The following is a 15,614-nucleotide window of genomic DNA, read 5'->3' as shown; positions in this document are numbered from 1 at the left end:
TCGGAGAGGGGCGCTTGAGAAGACAGACTACTTCGCTTTTCTGTCACAACAAAGAATCCATATTGGCAGTGTCGCACGTACGCACAGAGAAAAAAAAAAATGTATTGCGCGAACCGTTCTGTCAAAACTATTCGATCCAGAGACGGAAAGTGGGAAGCAGCGTTGAAGCAACAAAAGTGACTCTCCGGCTCTTTCTCACCTCCTTCTCGTCTTCGTATCTAGCTCCACGCATTTTAAAAAAAGCGATCAGTTTTACCGAAAGAGAAGAAACAAAAAGGAAATGTGCTGTAGCACGCCAAACGATCCGACTCCCTAACCTTCACAGCCAGAAAGAAGAAAAGAAAATCGGTTTGCGCTTCTACTTTTTTGCATATAGATTAATGTGACAACACGAGTTGTCTTGCAGCTGGTCTCCGCAAAGAAGTTCTATAATACAACGCAGAGCTACCTCGTTTCAGCGAGTAGCGACGCTAAACTACGGAAGGGAGTATACACGTATCAAGAATAGCAACATACAATATCGTCGCGCTCAAAATGGTCGCAATGGATACACATTCTTTCAATCAGAGGAAATTGGAAAGGCAGTTCGTGCCAGTTCATACTAACCATCTTTTCCAGAAGAAAGAGGTAGCTAACAGTTCGCACAGGGAAAAAGACGAAAGAGAAACAGCTGCAGCACAATACTTATATAATGAGACGCAAGCGACTTACAAAATGCACAAAATCGACCTTGAGAGCAACAACAAACGAAGAGGAGCAAAACTCGTAATAAAAAAGATAGAGACGTGCGTACGAATGCCTCAGCTACTTATTCTCTCAATACTACCATCAACACTTATTTCGAAGCCGACTGCGACGCGGCAGTGGGAGACTCCTCCTTTTTAGGAGCTCCATCACGCTTTTCCTCCACCTCCGGCTTCGGTGGCGGTGGCGGTGGCGAAGGCTTTGCAGCCTTGCGGCAACGCGCACCGATACCGACAAGAGCCTTCTCCGTAATGGGCTTCGAACCAGCTCCGTAATCGAACGCGTCGAACAGCGTTGACACAGCGTGGCTAGAGTTGTGGGTCTCGTGACCAATGTATTCGATTACATCAGACACAACAACGGTCTCCTCGGGCAGCTTGTTTTTGCTGAGTTTTTCGAACATCTTCGTCACATTCTCCTCCGTCAAAAACGCACCAACGACTTCTTGGACGCCCTCAAAGCCGATTTCAGAGTCGCTCTTTTCGGCTGACGATGTAATGCTCTCGATCTTTTCGACGAGTTTATCTGCGCTCTTGGCGTCATCGCTAATGGACGGCATTGTGTCGACTGTGTCGCACAGCGTCTCAAGACTGGCGCGCACGGCCTCTGGGAGGTTCTGAATACCGAGCAGTTGGCGGCGCTGAGCCAACGGCAAGTTGTTCATTGATTTTCGGATGCCGTACCGGCTCGGCTTGATCCACCACAAGGTGTTGTACGGAACGCTCCCGTCCTGGGCGAGAGAGCTCCACCACTCCAGTTGCACTCGGAGTGTCTCCGTGCCCTCCATCCAGCGCATACCGCGGGTCAGGTTAGCCTTGGTAAGTTCGTCATGTGTCATGATGTCAATGCCCTCAAGGCGGATAAGGCGGTCGTCCTCGCGGACTTCGTGATAGCGGCGGATGATGGCGCGTCGCATGATGGACGCAGAGAAACGCGTGGGGAGCAGCCCATGATACCACTTGAAAACGCCGACGGAGCGACCTAAGCCGACGGCGATGTTGTCGGGAACTTTGAGAACACTAAAACTGCCGTCGCGGTCAAAGTACTGCGCTACGGAGCGGATGTCTTTCGGCGCGATCGACTCCCCACGGACGCTCCGCCGAATTACTTCTTGCTGATCCTTGTCAAACGTTGCCAACGCCGTGGCGGACAAATAGTCCATGACGCGCTGCCGAGCGCGCAGGGTTGCCATGGCGTCGTTAAAGAGCCGATTGCGTCCCTGCGACTCAGATTCGAATGTGGACGGAATCAGACCAGGAAACATCTTTAGCGCCACCGGGAGAAGAAGCTCCGCAAACGGCACGACAATGAAGAAGCTAAACGGCACAAGACGCACTAAGTCCTTCGTGGAACTCTCAAGCAGAAGCCTCTCACGTCTGGTGAGAGCGACCCCTCGTTTCAGCTGACGAGAGTACTTCCACGCGAGTCGAGTATTGATGAAGAACAATCGGAATCCGTGGTAGAGGTGACGAAGGATCTCGTACGTGGCACTCGCATAGTAGCGCAGTTTCGACGGCTCTTTCTTGGCTACATGTTGAGAAGATCCACTAGCCCCTTTTGCCACCGCTTTCGCGACTTGCGCGTTGGCGCGCCTCACAAAAGAGCTGCGGAGCATTTCTGAATCTTCGCGTTTTGCGACGCACCCCAGGCAGAGTTGCGGGTCCGAGAGGGAACAGAAGAAAGAAAGTTAGCGGACAGCAACGAAGCAATATTGTGCACCACAAGACGAAAGAGGGAAAAGGAAGAGTGTGTATAATTATTGTGGCTCTAGGAAATGAAGATGCTTCAATACCTTGGGGTGGTTGTATTTCTAATATCCATTCGAATGAGTTTGCCAAAAAGACGAGAGATGCGTGTAGCAGGACAGAGACGCGATAGAGGGCGAACCATGTACAACAAAATTCTTTCAAAATGCATCCTACATACTGTTGAGGCACCACACGTTCTTTTTATTGTGTTGTTGTTTTCAGGGGCCTTCGAGCATTTTCCAACTGCAGCAATAGAAAGTTTCACCTTTGGAAACCTCTAAGATCATAACTGCGTTGTTGAGAAAAAGCTTTGCTCTTCCTGAACAATAAGTGATGTGGAAAAATGTCTCGGAGACAAAAGCAAAAAAAAATTGCTTAATATGTATGAAGCTCGTGTTTTGTAATGTACTCGCTGCTTCTTGCAGTTGTTGCGCCCATGACGAAAAAGCTGGCGAGAATAAAAACGAGTGGGATCCACATGGAAAAGAAACCCCGAGAGAAAAAACGCTTGAGTTCCTTTCACCGCTACGCCTCCTTCTTCTCTTTGAGCTTTGCCCCATCTGCATCACTCTTCACCTCTTCCTCAGATGTCAAGCCAAACAGATCTAGAACAGACGCCCATACAAACATCCCCAGAGACTCTTCCTCTTCGTGGGATGTCTCTTCATCCCGTGTCTTTTCGTCGCTGGAAGTAGAGAAGACAGTGAGAATGTCAAAGTTCCACGCCGCCCGCACATCACCTTGATAAATGGCGACCGCACAGAATGAGATAAGTAGCCATGGCACAATGAATAGCAGCGCCGGTTGGCCGTGTTGAAAAATAAGCATCACAGCCATGGTGTTAAAGAGACTCAGCGTATACGCCACCATTGCTGTTGCGAAGTACAAATTGCCTCGCTTGACAAAGTCTTTCGAGAAAACCAACGTTTGACAGATGAAAAAACCAGGGACTATGATGTCGCCAAGGCCCAGCAGGCTTTTCTGCTGGTGGTCACCGAAAATGGTCTGCGGGAATAGTATTTTGATCGGACCGTCAATGCCAGTCGCGACGGTGAGCATGACATCGGACCCAAAGACCCAAAAGATGTCGTAGAAAAACAAGCCGATCAGCAGCACAAATGACGCCGAGAATCCACCGACATGTAAAGATTCAAGGGCAGTAACACCAAAAGCGAAAGCTAGAACGTTGTTGGCAATCCAGCTACCTGTCATGTAGCTGACGGTGGCAATTCCCACGCAGAGCAGCCCAGTGAGAATGTTCGCTTTCACGTATCCTTTAACGAACGCGTTCAGGGCGAAAATGCTCAACAGACTCAGGCAGAAGGAAATCAACGCGTTGAAGAACTCTTTCGGAATAAAGCGTAGCAGGACGTAGAGAGAAAACAGCATAACGGAGCCATTCAAAGGCATCGACAGTGCCTCATCGGTGTGGAGGGTGTTTTCGGACTTGCCACGCATCAATGCATTCCGGCACCTGTGCGAGGCCACGCTCACGACACTGACAGCGCACGAGACCAAAAATCCCAGAGCAATGTATATTTGAGACATTGTAAAGGTCAAACAGAAAGAAAAAAAAAGCTAAGCTATAGACAGCAATGTAAAGTTTCCTCGACCAGCAAACTGATTTTATGTGAGTTTAGACTTCCGAGGGAAGTTTGATGGACGCAACAAGGAAGAAGTTAAAGAAAGCTGGAAGCACAGAATAGAAGAATCGAGAGGTGCAAAGAGTCCGAGAGAGATGCATTAGCTGAGACCTGATTCCACCCTCCAAACTCGCGATGAACCTCCAACATATTATCTATTCACCCCGCGCAGCGTCCCGCTGCCAAACTTACTCCCTACAACGTCAGGGGACGATGGTGCACTGGACTTGGCGATTTCCTCTCTTTCCATTTTTTCTAATAGGTAGCACTACTAACGAAGCGGCAAACAAGGATAGTTGAATTGGTTAAACCCAAGGATCCCTATCGTGGTAGGCAACCACGGGGGTGGGTGGGTGGAAAAGAAAAAAAACTCAAAAGTTGTGTGAGAACTTTGATTCTGCAAGTCCGAAAGATAAGGCGAAGGAGAAGAGCGAGGAAGAGTAGTAGAGGTAGAAATCATGTCATCAGCAAACGTCGGAGCCATTGTTCCTCATCCTCCTCGTATCATTCTTACTCTTTTCATCACTCCATTCTTTTCGTAAACTATCAAAAAAAAAGATCTTGTAAATGCCGTAGAACGCAAAGCGGTCTTCTTGTCTCGCCTCTGCATAAGATCAACGAGGCGTGACTGTGGCAACAACACGACAAATACAATGGTGTTGAATGCCGTTAGCGTATTAGCACTGTCAGCTCCTTTCAGTAGCATTGTTACTGTGGTACGCGTTTCCTTTTAATATTGTTCTCTCATCTTGCTGGTGTTCATCTGAGTAGCAGTAGTATATATAAATTGTGTAACTGTAAGCCGGTGTGAGCGTCAAACAACAAAAAAGAGGGATAGAGAAGTCCATCGCTTAGAAGCCTCGCTTTCTCTTTGGTGGAGGTAGTTTTCGACCGTAAACTTCTCTTTGCTCTTTTTCCAGAGCGAGGCGCCGCAGAGCACCACGGTGGCGCTTTGATTTGAGGTGCGCTTCCATTTGCCCTCTCCCGTAAACGAGCAGGCCACAAATAGCGCATTTCTCTTGACACACAGGTGCCTGCGTGCGCACCTCCTCCTTCAAAGGATATTCAAGATCTCCTGCGACATTATCACAAGGCGCAATGAAAAATGTCTGCAGGAGGGTACTTATGTTGAGTAGCGCACCGTTTCCTTGGTCTGTCGGAAACACAACGAAATGAGTCCACTGCTCTTTAAGAGCGGTCGTTTGCAAAAGTCTAATGAGACGATTTTTGATCCATCGCTCTTGCTGTCGTGCGTAGCGGCGGGTATTGGCTTTCACTTGCTCCACCGCAGTTTTTAGCTCCGCCTCATTCACCTGTGACGAATTATGCTCCGCAAGCAACCTCAGAAATTCTTTACACCCGATAGCCTCTGTTAAGCTGCTGTGTGGCGGGTTCCCTTTAAATGCTGCCCAAAAACCACGAACCTCGTCAATCATACCGCGGTGGAGCATCTCGTCTACTCGTTGGTTCAATGCGCTGTCTAGATGCGGCCGCTCCATGTGTGTCCAGATAACAAAAACGGAGCAGCAATCAAAGCGCAATTGCGTCTCATGCTCTTCGAAAATAATGGATGGTTTTTGTCCGGTATTCTTGTGAATGTCAAGCATTCGCTTTATTCTACGAGAGTCATTGGGGTGGTAGCGAGACGCCGTATCGGCGTCGATTTCGTGGAGACGCTCCCATGCATTTTCGACTCCATCACGGCCTTCCTTCGTATCATCTGGTGCGGTAGCATCAACGTCATGCACGAGAGAGTTGGAAAAAAGCAGTGCTTGAACGTAGTAACATGTTCCGCCGCAGACAATAAGTGCCGCCCCATCGTGTTGTTGAAAATACTCCGAGATAAATGAAGTCACCATTTTTTCGTAAGTGTGCACGTTAAAAATCTTCTCCTGCTTCAGCGCGCTTGATGCCGCGGCATGCGCTGCAGCCTCTGTTGGTGAAGGGTATGCTCTGGAGGCACACAAAGTCCCATCGGCCTCAAGAAACCCTAGGAACGCATGAGGTACATTTCCTAGTTGTTCAGCAGATGGCTTATTGGTGGAGATGGGGAGAGCGTCGAAGCACTGGTAAACGTCACAGTTGACTATCGCAACATTTTGGTATCCGTAGGAGCCTTTTAACTCTTGAGCTAAGTGCACGGCTACCTTTGATTTGCCTGTACCGGTAGACCCAATGACAAAAAACACCGGATTCTTAACGGGTGGCATTGCACCCAATAATAATAGCACTTAAAAGAGACTGGAAGAGATGCAGAAGAGGAGAAGTGTTCCAGGAAAAATACAAGACATTTTTTTTTAAGTCATTATTCGTCCGCGGTTGGAATGACACAAACTCTCCATAACACTTAACAAAGAAGGCGGAGTCCTTAAACCAGAAAAAAGTTTCTGAAACGGCGATGTAAAAGCGTCTCTCTCAGTTTATTCAGTTTTGAATATCTGAAATCGTTGATTTTGCCTACATTAGTCTTTTGGAAAACCTTTCACGTGTGTGGAAATAGTTATTAATTTAAGTAGCATGTTTAGTTTCTACTTTGCATTGACCGTTTCGATTAGATGCTTCGGATGAAGATGACTATAAGAAGAGAGAAATGCAGATACTAGCAGCTATACGAACTTTAAAAGGCATGCACTTTGAACAAACGTATATATACATTTGTCGGCAATGTTCAAACAACAAAAAAACCTGCAACAAAAGAAGTTCGTTTCCCCTCATTCACATGATTAGTTGCTTACTGCTCTCGTAAAAGCTCGTCAACTTTACCAATAGCATCACGTCGTAAACTATCTGTTTCATTACGTTTTACCGCCCCTTCATCTCTATTAGGTATGGTGCCGAGCTCACGCTGAGGATGCGGTACGGAGGAGTCACGAAGCTGTCCGCCCTCATTCGGGTCTACTCCTTCTTCTCCGTCCTTAAATGGATCACCACATGGATAGTTCCAGCGCGCACATAACGGGATGCGGATTACGTCTGTGAAGTTGTACAACAGAATGCCAATAACAATAATAATGTATGACACGAAAAAGAGTCTTGTTGGATAAATCTTGAAAATAGTCACATTCCAGATAATACCGTAGATGTTGGCAGTCAAAAGAGAAACGTTTGCAAACGCAGCGCTAGAAATGATGAACAGCAAAGGCATCAAAGTGTACAACAACAACATTGAGATGCCGAAAACCATTAGGAAGAGCCAGTCCCAATTCGTCCATGCGGAGCGGTTTGGTTTAAAATTCTTCCATTCAGCCGCAAAAAACTGGATCGTTGCGAAAACCGAGGCAAACAAAGACATAAGCGCCAAATTTTCGACCAATGGCACATACACTGGTGCCTTGGGGCGATCCTCCATGGATTCAAGTTCGACTTCTGCACCGATCTGGTGGACAGGCTCTTCATTTTGTGGTTGTTGCAGTACCGGCACTCCATCATTTGCTATGGACTCCGACTCGGGCTTCCGGCAGCGAGCAAAAAGGTTGGCCTGCTTTGATGGTTTCACAAAAAGTTCAGTGAGCACGTTACTAGTGGCATACAGGGCACTTGAAATCAAGCACAATATATCGCCGAGCACCTCCTTGCTGCCACCACTCTGATTGCGAGACAAACCATCTGCGTCGAGGGCAATGAGGAAAACGAGCCCACCGATAGCGATCGCGCCACCAGCTATATGAGTCAAAGCAAACTTCATTCGTAGAATAAAAAAGCTTAGAACAAGAACGCAAGGGACTGTAAAACAGCCAAGCAACTGAGCTGACATCATATTTGTGTACTGGTACGCAAGCACAACAACGTAGTTGGCCTCCAAATCCACAAAGGCAAGAATGGCATACTTCCACCACCTATCGAAAAATCTAAAATCAGAAAACTTGCGGTGGCGAAATTTGTACAGTAGAAAAAGAAATCCCGGTCCATAGAAGGACAAAATAAATAAATACGATGTTAAGCACTGAAGCACGGAATAGCTTGCATTATTGTTCGCAAGTTCTGTGGTGGAAACACCGGTAAGAGAGTTGAGAAAGGCCACAGCTTGCCCGACAAGAATGCGCTTTATCATCTCCTTCGTTGCACCGAACCCGCAACCAGACGAACCCTCCATTGCGCCGAAAAAGAAAATTGGCTCAAATGCTTAAAAGTAGTTGATGAAATGATCTGGAGGTGCTTGTTCTTGTGCAGCAACAGCGAGAAAAAAGGACAGAAAAAAGTCGAAAGAGAAAAGGTTCTGGGGAGAGTGAAAACAGCAGACACATCGCGAGCATGGGACGGTATCGTTCAATGCTCAACTCTCTCTCTCTGCTAACGCGACAACTCAGATTTGCACGAGCTGCAAATTGCTTTTTAGAGAGCCTTCTTTTAGTTCACTCATCCGCTGACGCACTCGCTTTTTCCGTGAATGATCTGTGGAAAATTTCAGTTGCGACTCATTCTTTAAACAAAGCAATACCTCAGTAAGAGTTTTTGCTCAATCATTGATCATTTCTTTTGTCGCCCAGATTTCTTGCATTTGATTGATCACTTTTACAAATACGAACGATTCGCAGACACACTGTCAACTGTCGTTTTTTTTTTTTAGTGCTTCTCCCTTAGCTTTTGTCAAAGGCCATCATCTAGCAAACAAGCGCAGTTCCAACCTCCCGTACTTGACCTCTTCTCACCTTTTGGATCGTCGGCTACGATCTGAAAGAAAGGAAGAACAGAACTTTCTCACAGATCACCTCGAGAAAAAAAAAGAAAAAGAAGAACTGTCAGCTCATCTTTGTCTTGGTGACAAATCCACACATATTGGCCGGATACTCTTCCTAGACACTTTTCACCAATTTCATTGCCGATGATCATTAGGTGAGCTGCCGTGCGTTGGAACGAGCAGCTGCAGCCCAACGATTCCTCTTTGATTAACTGGTAATCTTCCAAAAAGTCTGTGTTCCACCTTACAACATGAAAACAGTTGCCCCACACAACTGAAACAAAGCAGACCAAACGACGGTGTTACTTTCAACCTTATCAACTGATTCGTCCTCCCTCGATCTTTCGGTTCCACCGCGAACCCTTAACAGTCCACTAGTAACTGCTTTTCGCTCTTCATTTTCTCCCGAGGAAGGCTCGCCAAAACCGCCGCCTTTTTTCACCGACCACCAGCCCACAGCGAGCCCGATGTTCAGCCACGCGTAGTTTTGAACTTTGCCACCTTCGCGTCCTCTCCCCCCTCCCCGTTCCCGTCCACATTCCGACCAGCAAAAGTCCAAAAAGCAAACTTCACCTGAAAAGGAACAATCGATGACGAGCGAAGCACTTTAGTTGACTTCTCTCCATTGCGGAAAGAGCAAAGGAGAGCGAAAAAAATATGGCTGAATCACAGGCTGCTTTAGAACAGGAATTTAACGCCCTCCGTTCCTGAAGGCTTGCAAACGAGTCAAACGGCGCGTATACGATGTCTGTCCACAATGCACAAAATGAAAACTGTACACGCGATATCATGATAACTTCCTCTTGACGGTGGATGCGTCTCCTCAAAAGCGGGACACAGTACCGCGAGTCAAGGATGCAAGAAGCAGCTTCGACTGGGCTATGGAAACTAAAAGAGGTGTAGTTCATGAGTGCCTACTATACACGTTTACCTTCAGCAGTTCAGAGTATAATGCAGTGTGCCCCGCCACGCATTATACCTACGCGAAAGAAATCATTTGGACCGGATCCGGCGGCAGATCACCGTTTGCAACGCTACCCTCATTTAAGGAAGGCATTTTTGCATTCATTATCGCCAATAATGGCATACAACAGAGAACAACAAGACACGTTAACAGAAACCAACAGAGAAAAGTTTCCCACTAGGTTTTGACGTGAACCTCCGGAGGACGGTGGGAAGGACAAGCAAAAGCAGAATAGCAACTGTTGAGCCGTCGCAAAGAAACAACGGAGTGAAGGACGGAAAACGCAAAAGCTAAGGCTTTAACTAAGGATAAGGAGGAAGAGCAGCGTAGAAGAACACACTTGGAGAAGAGAAACACGGTGACACCGTTGTCAGCCTCTTGGTCACCGCGAGCCCTGCAACAAAGTGAAAGGGTTCACGGCGGTTTAAAAAAGAGCTTATAGAGTTCACCAATTGTTGAGACATCAGAGATGATGGTCACTAAAAAGAAATCTTCTTGTGTCCAATTTATGGTAATTAGTGGCGGCAAACAGACATGTGTTGTTCACATGCTCGAGTGGCTTGCAGTAGTTCATACATTCAATACTGCTGACGTAAACGGGTGCCGACGGGTTACCAAACTCATCTGCCGTAGTGCTGAAGCTGTTTTACCGGTACGCTGTGACGAGGCTGTTTCCACCTCGTGTTAGTCATAACGTTCATTTTACTTAACGGAAGCGCTCCCTATGGAGGTACTAGTAATGCTCTCCGCAATTTGTCCAACTTGTCAGAAATAGACATGTGTTGCCTCTGAGTTACTTTACGCTCCGGGAAAATTTACTGCTGCCAGCGGGAAACCAGATGTTCTCTTCTTCGGTGTAACACGTTAACATATTACTCTTGGTTTTGCCGTGCAGGCCGTTGAGGTTATACACGAAAGGTTACACAAGTCAACGAGGGGGAAAAATAAGTGCGTTAAAGATGTGGAATGTGCGAACAAAGCTTATCTTCCTTGATTAGTCTGTAATAAGGCGATTGAGAAGCTGTATGAGTCTGGAAATATGGAAGGTTAGCCGCTTTATTGTGGGGTCTTTGGAAGGGATTAACTTAGCAAAGGATTAGCTCCGTCGAAACCGTGTTTAGCATTCAACATTGGCTTCCCTAGAGAATGCGATGCGGGGCACATTGCATTTTTTCTTCGACAACAGTAGGGAAAGAGATTGGATAAGAACAGTCTACTCTGTGTGTTGGTTTCAGCGGCTTTTCTGGCTTTTCTCAAACTGCAGCAAATCCACCACAATTCTACGTTTTTTTTCCAGTGCCAAGACATGCTACCACCGGAGACGTACTCGGAAGATAACGGGCGCGGTGGAAAATGGAGGGAGGTCTGGGGACAGCTAATGCCGCTAAGTGGTATGTAAGCCGTAAGCAACGGGAAGGAGAAGAAAAAGGGGAAAAAGATGGATTCCAAGACCAGGAAGAGCACAACAGAGATCCAACTGTCATCAAAGACGGCCTAACTCGACACGTGGCAATTAATTAAAGTCAGAACTACCTTAAGAGTCCGTAGTAATGTCTTTTTTTGGACGGCAAAGGTGCCACTTCAACTGCTCATATCGATTCAAGGCCGTTTTTTGAGAATCTAAAGGGAGAACTTTGTTGTTTCGCTTCCGCACTCGCGTTTTGGCTCTCTCTTCGAGTTTTGGATGTACCGATATGAGGACTATCGTTAATTTGCATCTTTGCGTCTGTTTTCGAAACCTGTGGGGTTGGGTATTGTTGCTCGGTTGGTGCTGGCTAGTCGGGCCGGCGGGTGCGGTCGTGGGGCAACTTTGGGGTGGGCTTTTCGATAGGGGGGGGGGGCGGGCGGCCGGCGCGGCGGGGGCCAAAGGCCCGCGAAAAGGAGAAGCCCAGCCAAAGCATGAGGAACGATAGAAGTCGAAAACGACCGGCAGTGATGTCTTGAGGAGTGCATTGGACGGAAGTAGAGGGCGTTCGACAGCATGATGACATTTGTGAAAGAAGCCGACAGAAGAGGTAAGAAGCCGTCGAGGAGAAGCGGTGATCGCTGAAGGCCGTTCACAATAGCTGGCTTTTATGGACCTTTTGATTTGTATGCACAAAGGCAAATTTTCGGGAAGTGGGGCTCACAGTAGAGAGCTCTTTTTTTGCTGTCATCTTGTACTTCCCTTGTGTGGACTGAAAGAGAAGAAACGAGGAGTGATTAACCGTTTCTTGCCTACACACAAGCAGCGAGGTGATTGCAGTTATATGAGGGAAAACAGTTGTGTTGGGCTACCGCACACACTTATCAAACTCCTAAAATGGAAAGGAGCATTATCAGCGCAAAGCATTTTTCCCCAGTAGAAATTCTTTCTTACCCGTTCTTGTCTTTACGAATCTGTTGGTATTCCCCGCTCCCTTCTTCGCGTCTAAAGGATATTTTTTCTGGTTATTGTCATCATGTCAATTGCTCTTGTAACTGGCTGCAACAAAGGCATCGGGTTTTACATTGCCCGTGGTCTTTGCGAAAAAGGATACGCTGTCATCATGGGATGTCGTGATGCTGCGAAGGCAAAGGAGGCGGAAAGCAGAATTAAAACCGACTTCCCTGGTGCTGTTTTGCACCATGTCACTGTTGATCTTTCAAAGCCGTCGACCGTTGCGGCCGCAGCCATCGAGGTGAAAAGTACATTTGGACCCGCAATTGACATTTTGGTAAACAATGCAGGGTTCGCGTACAAGACGGATTCAACGGTACCCTTTCATACACAGGCTGAGGTTTCCGCCGCTATCAATTACCGGGCGACGCGTGCAATGTGTGAATCCTTTGCCCCGCTTATTAAGAAGGGTGGACGCATTGTAAATGTCTCATCTACCGCTGGTACATTAAGCATTATACACGGCGATGCCTTGAAGAAGCGCTGGCTGGCTGCGGATTCTGGCGACGATATCGACTTCCTGGTTGGTGAGTTTCTAGCACACACAAAAACAAGTGATTTTGAGCAACTTGGCTGGCCTGCATCGGCTTATGGTGTAAGCAAACTGGCCAATACAACTTTCACCAGAGTGTTTGGAAAGGCTCATCCAGAGATTCACATTTTTGCGTGCTGTCCTGGTTGGTGTCGCACGGACATGTCGTCACAAGAAGGACTGAAGAGTGCACAGGAAGGTGCAGACACTCCTCTGTGGCTTGCGACTTCGTCTGAGTGTTTAAACGTCATACCCCAAGGCGGCTTTGCGGCCGACCGTAAAGCGATTTAAAGACGTAATCCTTCCTCTGTTATTGCTGATATCGATTTTTATTTTTACGCTGTACACGGTTATTATCGGTTTCATTTTCCCATGAAAACGCTACTATCAAACTCGCTAACTTTCTTTTAAGTTGTTGACCTTCACTTTATGACGTTTTCTCTGTCAAATGTGCGGCTAAAAGTGGTTCACTTCGGCCTCGAAAAGCAGATTAACTTGCTTTGGCGTTAGGACACAAAGCTAAGGTGTATGCTCGCTAATCTTAGGTCCTTTTCATTTTTTCTTCCCTCAAACGCTTCAAAGAAATGAGCTCTGCCAAAGCTGCGGTTCCGGTATGTTGTTCCCGTTGCGGAAAGGTGCTGGGCAACGCAAGAAAAAGTACAGACATCCAATGCCTGAAGTGCAAAAAGTGGTACCACAAGAAATGTTTTATGGCGGAAACCGGAAGCGACACCGATAAAAACAGCAGAACGAGTCAAAGCTGCGTGTGTTGCCTGTCCACCCCGACAGGAGAGGCCAGACTGATGCGTTCCGGTCGCGGAAACAAGTACGCAAAAGAATTTTTGAAGAATGGATTTTGTGTCGTTTTGCTGGGAAACAATGAGGAGGAGCGAAAGCATCTCGATGCTGAGCTCGCAAAATGGGGCGCCGAGGCCGTAAAGTACTTTCATGCTTTACTGAAGACATACGAGTGTCAATCCGAGTTTAACACCTCGGTTCCTACATTGGAAAGTGGTTACTCGAATTTCCGCCAGCGCTGCCCTGGCCGCTTTGAAATAATTGCAGACTTTATAAGTAATAAAGTTGTGCCGTTGGTAGAAAAGTCGAAGGCAGTTCAGGAAACGTTAGATTTTTTGCTATGCAATCCGAAAATGAAAGTTGGCAAAAAAATTATGTCGTCGGGCTGTTTCCTTTCGATGATGGGGAGCGAGACGCAAAATTATCACACTGACGGGCCTGCGCTCAGTGACGTGGTAGATTTATTCCCTTACGCGGTGAACGTATTCGTACCGCTTGTTCCTGTCGACAGTCACAACGGAACAGAGTTTATTCCTGGATCTCACAATGTCGGTGTGGATGGGAAAGCCAAGTCTGTGCGACCATCCGTTGCAGTTGGAAACGCCCTCCTCTTTGACTACCGCGTAATCCATCGCGGACTTCGCAATTCAAAACTCGATCCCCGTCCTTGTTTCTATGCTACGTATTCTCAAAGCTGGTACAAAGACACCTACAACTTCAGCGAAAGCCGTTATAAAAGAAAGCTGGAGGTGAGCACGCAATATCTTGAACCGCGTGACGAGCGCATGGCCAAGAGGAATAAGATTGAGATTGCTTAAGACTGTTTTACCCGTAGCTATCTATATTTGCGTTCAAAAAAGAAGTTCTGTGTACTCATTTATCGTTCTTTTCTCCTCCTTCTATAGAATCATTTTCGATTTTTTTTTGCCTTTTATCTTCTCGTTGTTTTCTTTCGTCAGCTGCGTAGAAGAGCGTTCGTTTCTTTCGATTCGCCACGAATATCTCAAAATGTTCCTTTTTGGTTCTCACACGTGTTTGAAAATGAATGAAAGGTCTGATGCAAGAATACTTTTTTTTTGTTCATTGAAGGCGGTTCGTAAAGAAATGAGCGATCTATTCAAAACTGCCTAAAAAAGAAGAAAAAACGGAAAGGAGTGTTTATAAAAATCGTATTACCCCTTTTTTCGTAACCCGACGTTTGCCAGATGACTTAATAAAATTACTCAAAGCGGCCATATGTTCTAATAGTGACCTCAAGCATTTCACGTCTTTTTCTTTCCCCTTTGCTGTGTCTCATTTTTTTCATATATCCCCAATGCTTTCTATTTTAACCTTCGAAGTGTAATACTCACGTATTTTAAGCACCGATAGAGTTATTTTTGTTTTCTGTTTTGCGTTCAAAATGGGACTCCTCACGCTCCTTCGTAAGCTCAAGAAGAGCGACACCGAGCCTCGAATTCTGATTCTGGGCCTCGATAACGCCGGCAAGACCTCCATTCTTCGTAAGCTTTCCGACGAAGACCCCACAACAACGCAGGCCACCCAGGGATTCAACATCAAGTCGATCAACTGCGAAGGGTTCAAGCTAAATATGTGGGATATTGGCGGTCAGAAGGCGATTCGCGCGTACTGGCCTAACTACTACGACGAGGTCGACTGCCTGGTGTACGTTGTCGATGCGGCCGATCGTCGTCGTCTTGAGGAGACATCGGCGGAGCTCGACGCGCTTCTTCAGGAAGAGAAGCTTCGCGAGGCTCCTGTCCTGGTCTTTTCCAACAAGTGTGACCTGGCAACTGCTCTGTCCCCGGAGGACGTCAGCACGGCGCTGAATCTGCACAGCCTGCGTGACCGTACGTGGTCTATCCAGAAATGCAGTGCGAAGACAGGTGAGGGTCTCAACGAGGGTCTTGAGTGGGCGGTGAAGAACTTGAAGTCAAAGTAGTTCATCAGCATTACTCTTATTTTCTCTACTTCTATTTTCGTGTGTTATACCGACGTGGGTGTTAGGAAAAACAATCTAGACGCTTCTTAAGCTTTCCTTTTCGAATATATATATATATATATATATATATATATATATAATATATA

General features: G+C 46.8%; 7 protein-coding genes across 10 annotated transcripts; 3 read left to right on the top strand and 4 right to left on the bottom strand.

Moving 5' to 3' along the window:
• Positions 1-835: 835 nt before the first annotated feature.
• Positions 836-2,556, bottom strand: ABB37_04668 (putative mitochondrial LETM1 and EF-hand domain-containing protein 1; the record flags this gene model as incomplete). The annotated part of the gene is made up of 1 exon (XM_015802432.1): positions 836-2,556. Exon 1 carries the CDS (start codon positions 2,357-2,359, stop codon positions 836-838), a length of 1,524 nt encoding a protein of 507 aa, XP_015658876.1. The 5' UTR covers positions 2,360-2,556.
• Positions 2,557-3,017: 461 nt separating this feature from the next.
• On the bottom strand, positions 3,018-4,534 carry ABB37_04667 (putative Signal peptide peptidase; the record flags this gene model as incomplete). Of its 2 annotated transcripts, none has more annotated exons than XM_015802430.1 (1): positions 3,018-4,534. In XM_015802430.1, the coding sequence occupies exon 1, from the start codon at positions 4,038-4,040 to the stop codon at positions 3,018-3,020; it is 1,023 nt and encodes a 340-aa protein (XP_015658874.1). In that variant the 5' UTR covers positions 4,041-4,534. The 2 variants fall into 2 exon arrangements, with proteins under 2 accessions (XP_015658874.1, XP_015658875.1); XM_015802431.1 differs by having other exon boundaries at positions 3,018-4,135.
• A 452-nt stretch (positions 4,535-4,986) lies between these two features.
• On the bottom strand, positions 4,987-6,378 carry ABB37_04666 (hypothetical protein; the record flags this gene model as incomplete). 2 transcript variants are annotated; one of them, XM_015802428.1, is made up of 1 exon in its annotated part: positions 4,987-6,378. In XM_015802428.1, the coding sequence occupies exon 1, from the start codon at positions 6,343-6,345 to the stop codon at positions 4,987-4,989; it is 1,359 nt and encodes a 452-aa protein (XP_015658872.1). In that variant the 5' UTR covers positions 6,346-6,378. The 2 variants fall into 2 exon arrangements, with proteins under 2 accessions (XP_015658872.1, XP_015658873.1); XM_015802429.1 differs by having other exon boundaries at positions 4,987-6,367.
• Positions 6,379-6,866: 488 nt separating this feature from the next.
• ABB37_04665 (putative mitochondrial hypothetical protein) lies at positions 6,867-8,298 on the bottom strand (the record flags this gene model as incomplete). Its single annotated transcript, XM_015802427.1, has 1 exon — positions 6,867-8,298. Exon 1 carries the CDS (start codon positions 8,226-8,228, stop codon positions 6,867-6,869), a length of 1,362 nt encoding a protein of 453 aa, XP_015658871.1. The 5' UTR covers positions 8,229-8,298.
• A 3,920-nt stretch (positions 8,299-12,218) lies between these two features.
• On the top strand, positions 12,219-13,019 carry ABB37_04664 (putative short chain dehydrogenase; the record flags this gene model as incomplete). The annotated part of the gene is made up of 1 exon (XM_015802426.1): positions 12,219-13,019. One exon carries the CDS (start codon positions 12,219-12,221, stop codon positions 13,017-13,019), a length of 801 nt encoding a protein of 266 aa, XP_015658870.1.
• A 290-nt stretch (positions 13,020-13,309) lies between these two features.
• ABB37_04663 (hypothetical protein) lies at positions 13,310-14,344 on the top strand (the record flags this gene model as incomplete). The annotated part of the gene is made up of 1 exon (XM_015802425.1): positions 13,310-14,344. Exon 1 carries the CDS (start codon positions 13,313-13,315, stop codon positions 14,342-14,344), a length of 1,032 nt encoding a protein of 343 aa, XP_015658869.1. The 5' UTR covers positions 13,310-13,312.
• A 521-nt stretch (positions 14,345-14,865) lies between these two features.
• On the top strand, positions 14,866-15,468 carry ABB37_04662 (putative ADP ribosylation factor 3; the record flags this gene model as incomplete). Of its 2 annotated transcripts, none has more annotated exons than XM_015802424.1 (1): positions 14,866-15,468. In XM_015802424.1, exon 1 carries the CDS (start codon positions 14,929-14,931, stop codon positions 15,466-15,468), a length of 540 nt encoding a protein of 179 aa, XP_015658868.1. In that variant the 5' UTR covers positions 14,866-14,928. The 2 variants fall into 2 exon arrangements, with proteins under 2 accessions (XP_015658868.1, XP_015658867.1); XM_015802423.1 differs by having other exon boundaries at positions 14,888-15,468.
• Between the last annotated feature and the right edge of the window lie 146 nt (positions 15,469-15,614).

Source organism: Leptomonas pyrrhocoris (assembly GCF_001293395.1).
Source record: "Leptomonas pyrrhocoris isolate H10 chromosome Unknown, whole genome shotgun sequence".
Taxonomy (NCBI): Eukaryota; Euglenozoa; class Kinetoplastea; order Trypanosomatida; family Trypanosomatidae; genus Leptomonas; species Leptomonas pyrrhocoris.
Note: the sequence above shows the minus strand (reverse complement) of the source record. Positions and strands in the feature narration are given on the sequence as shown.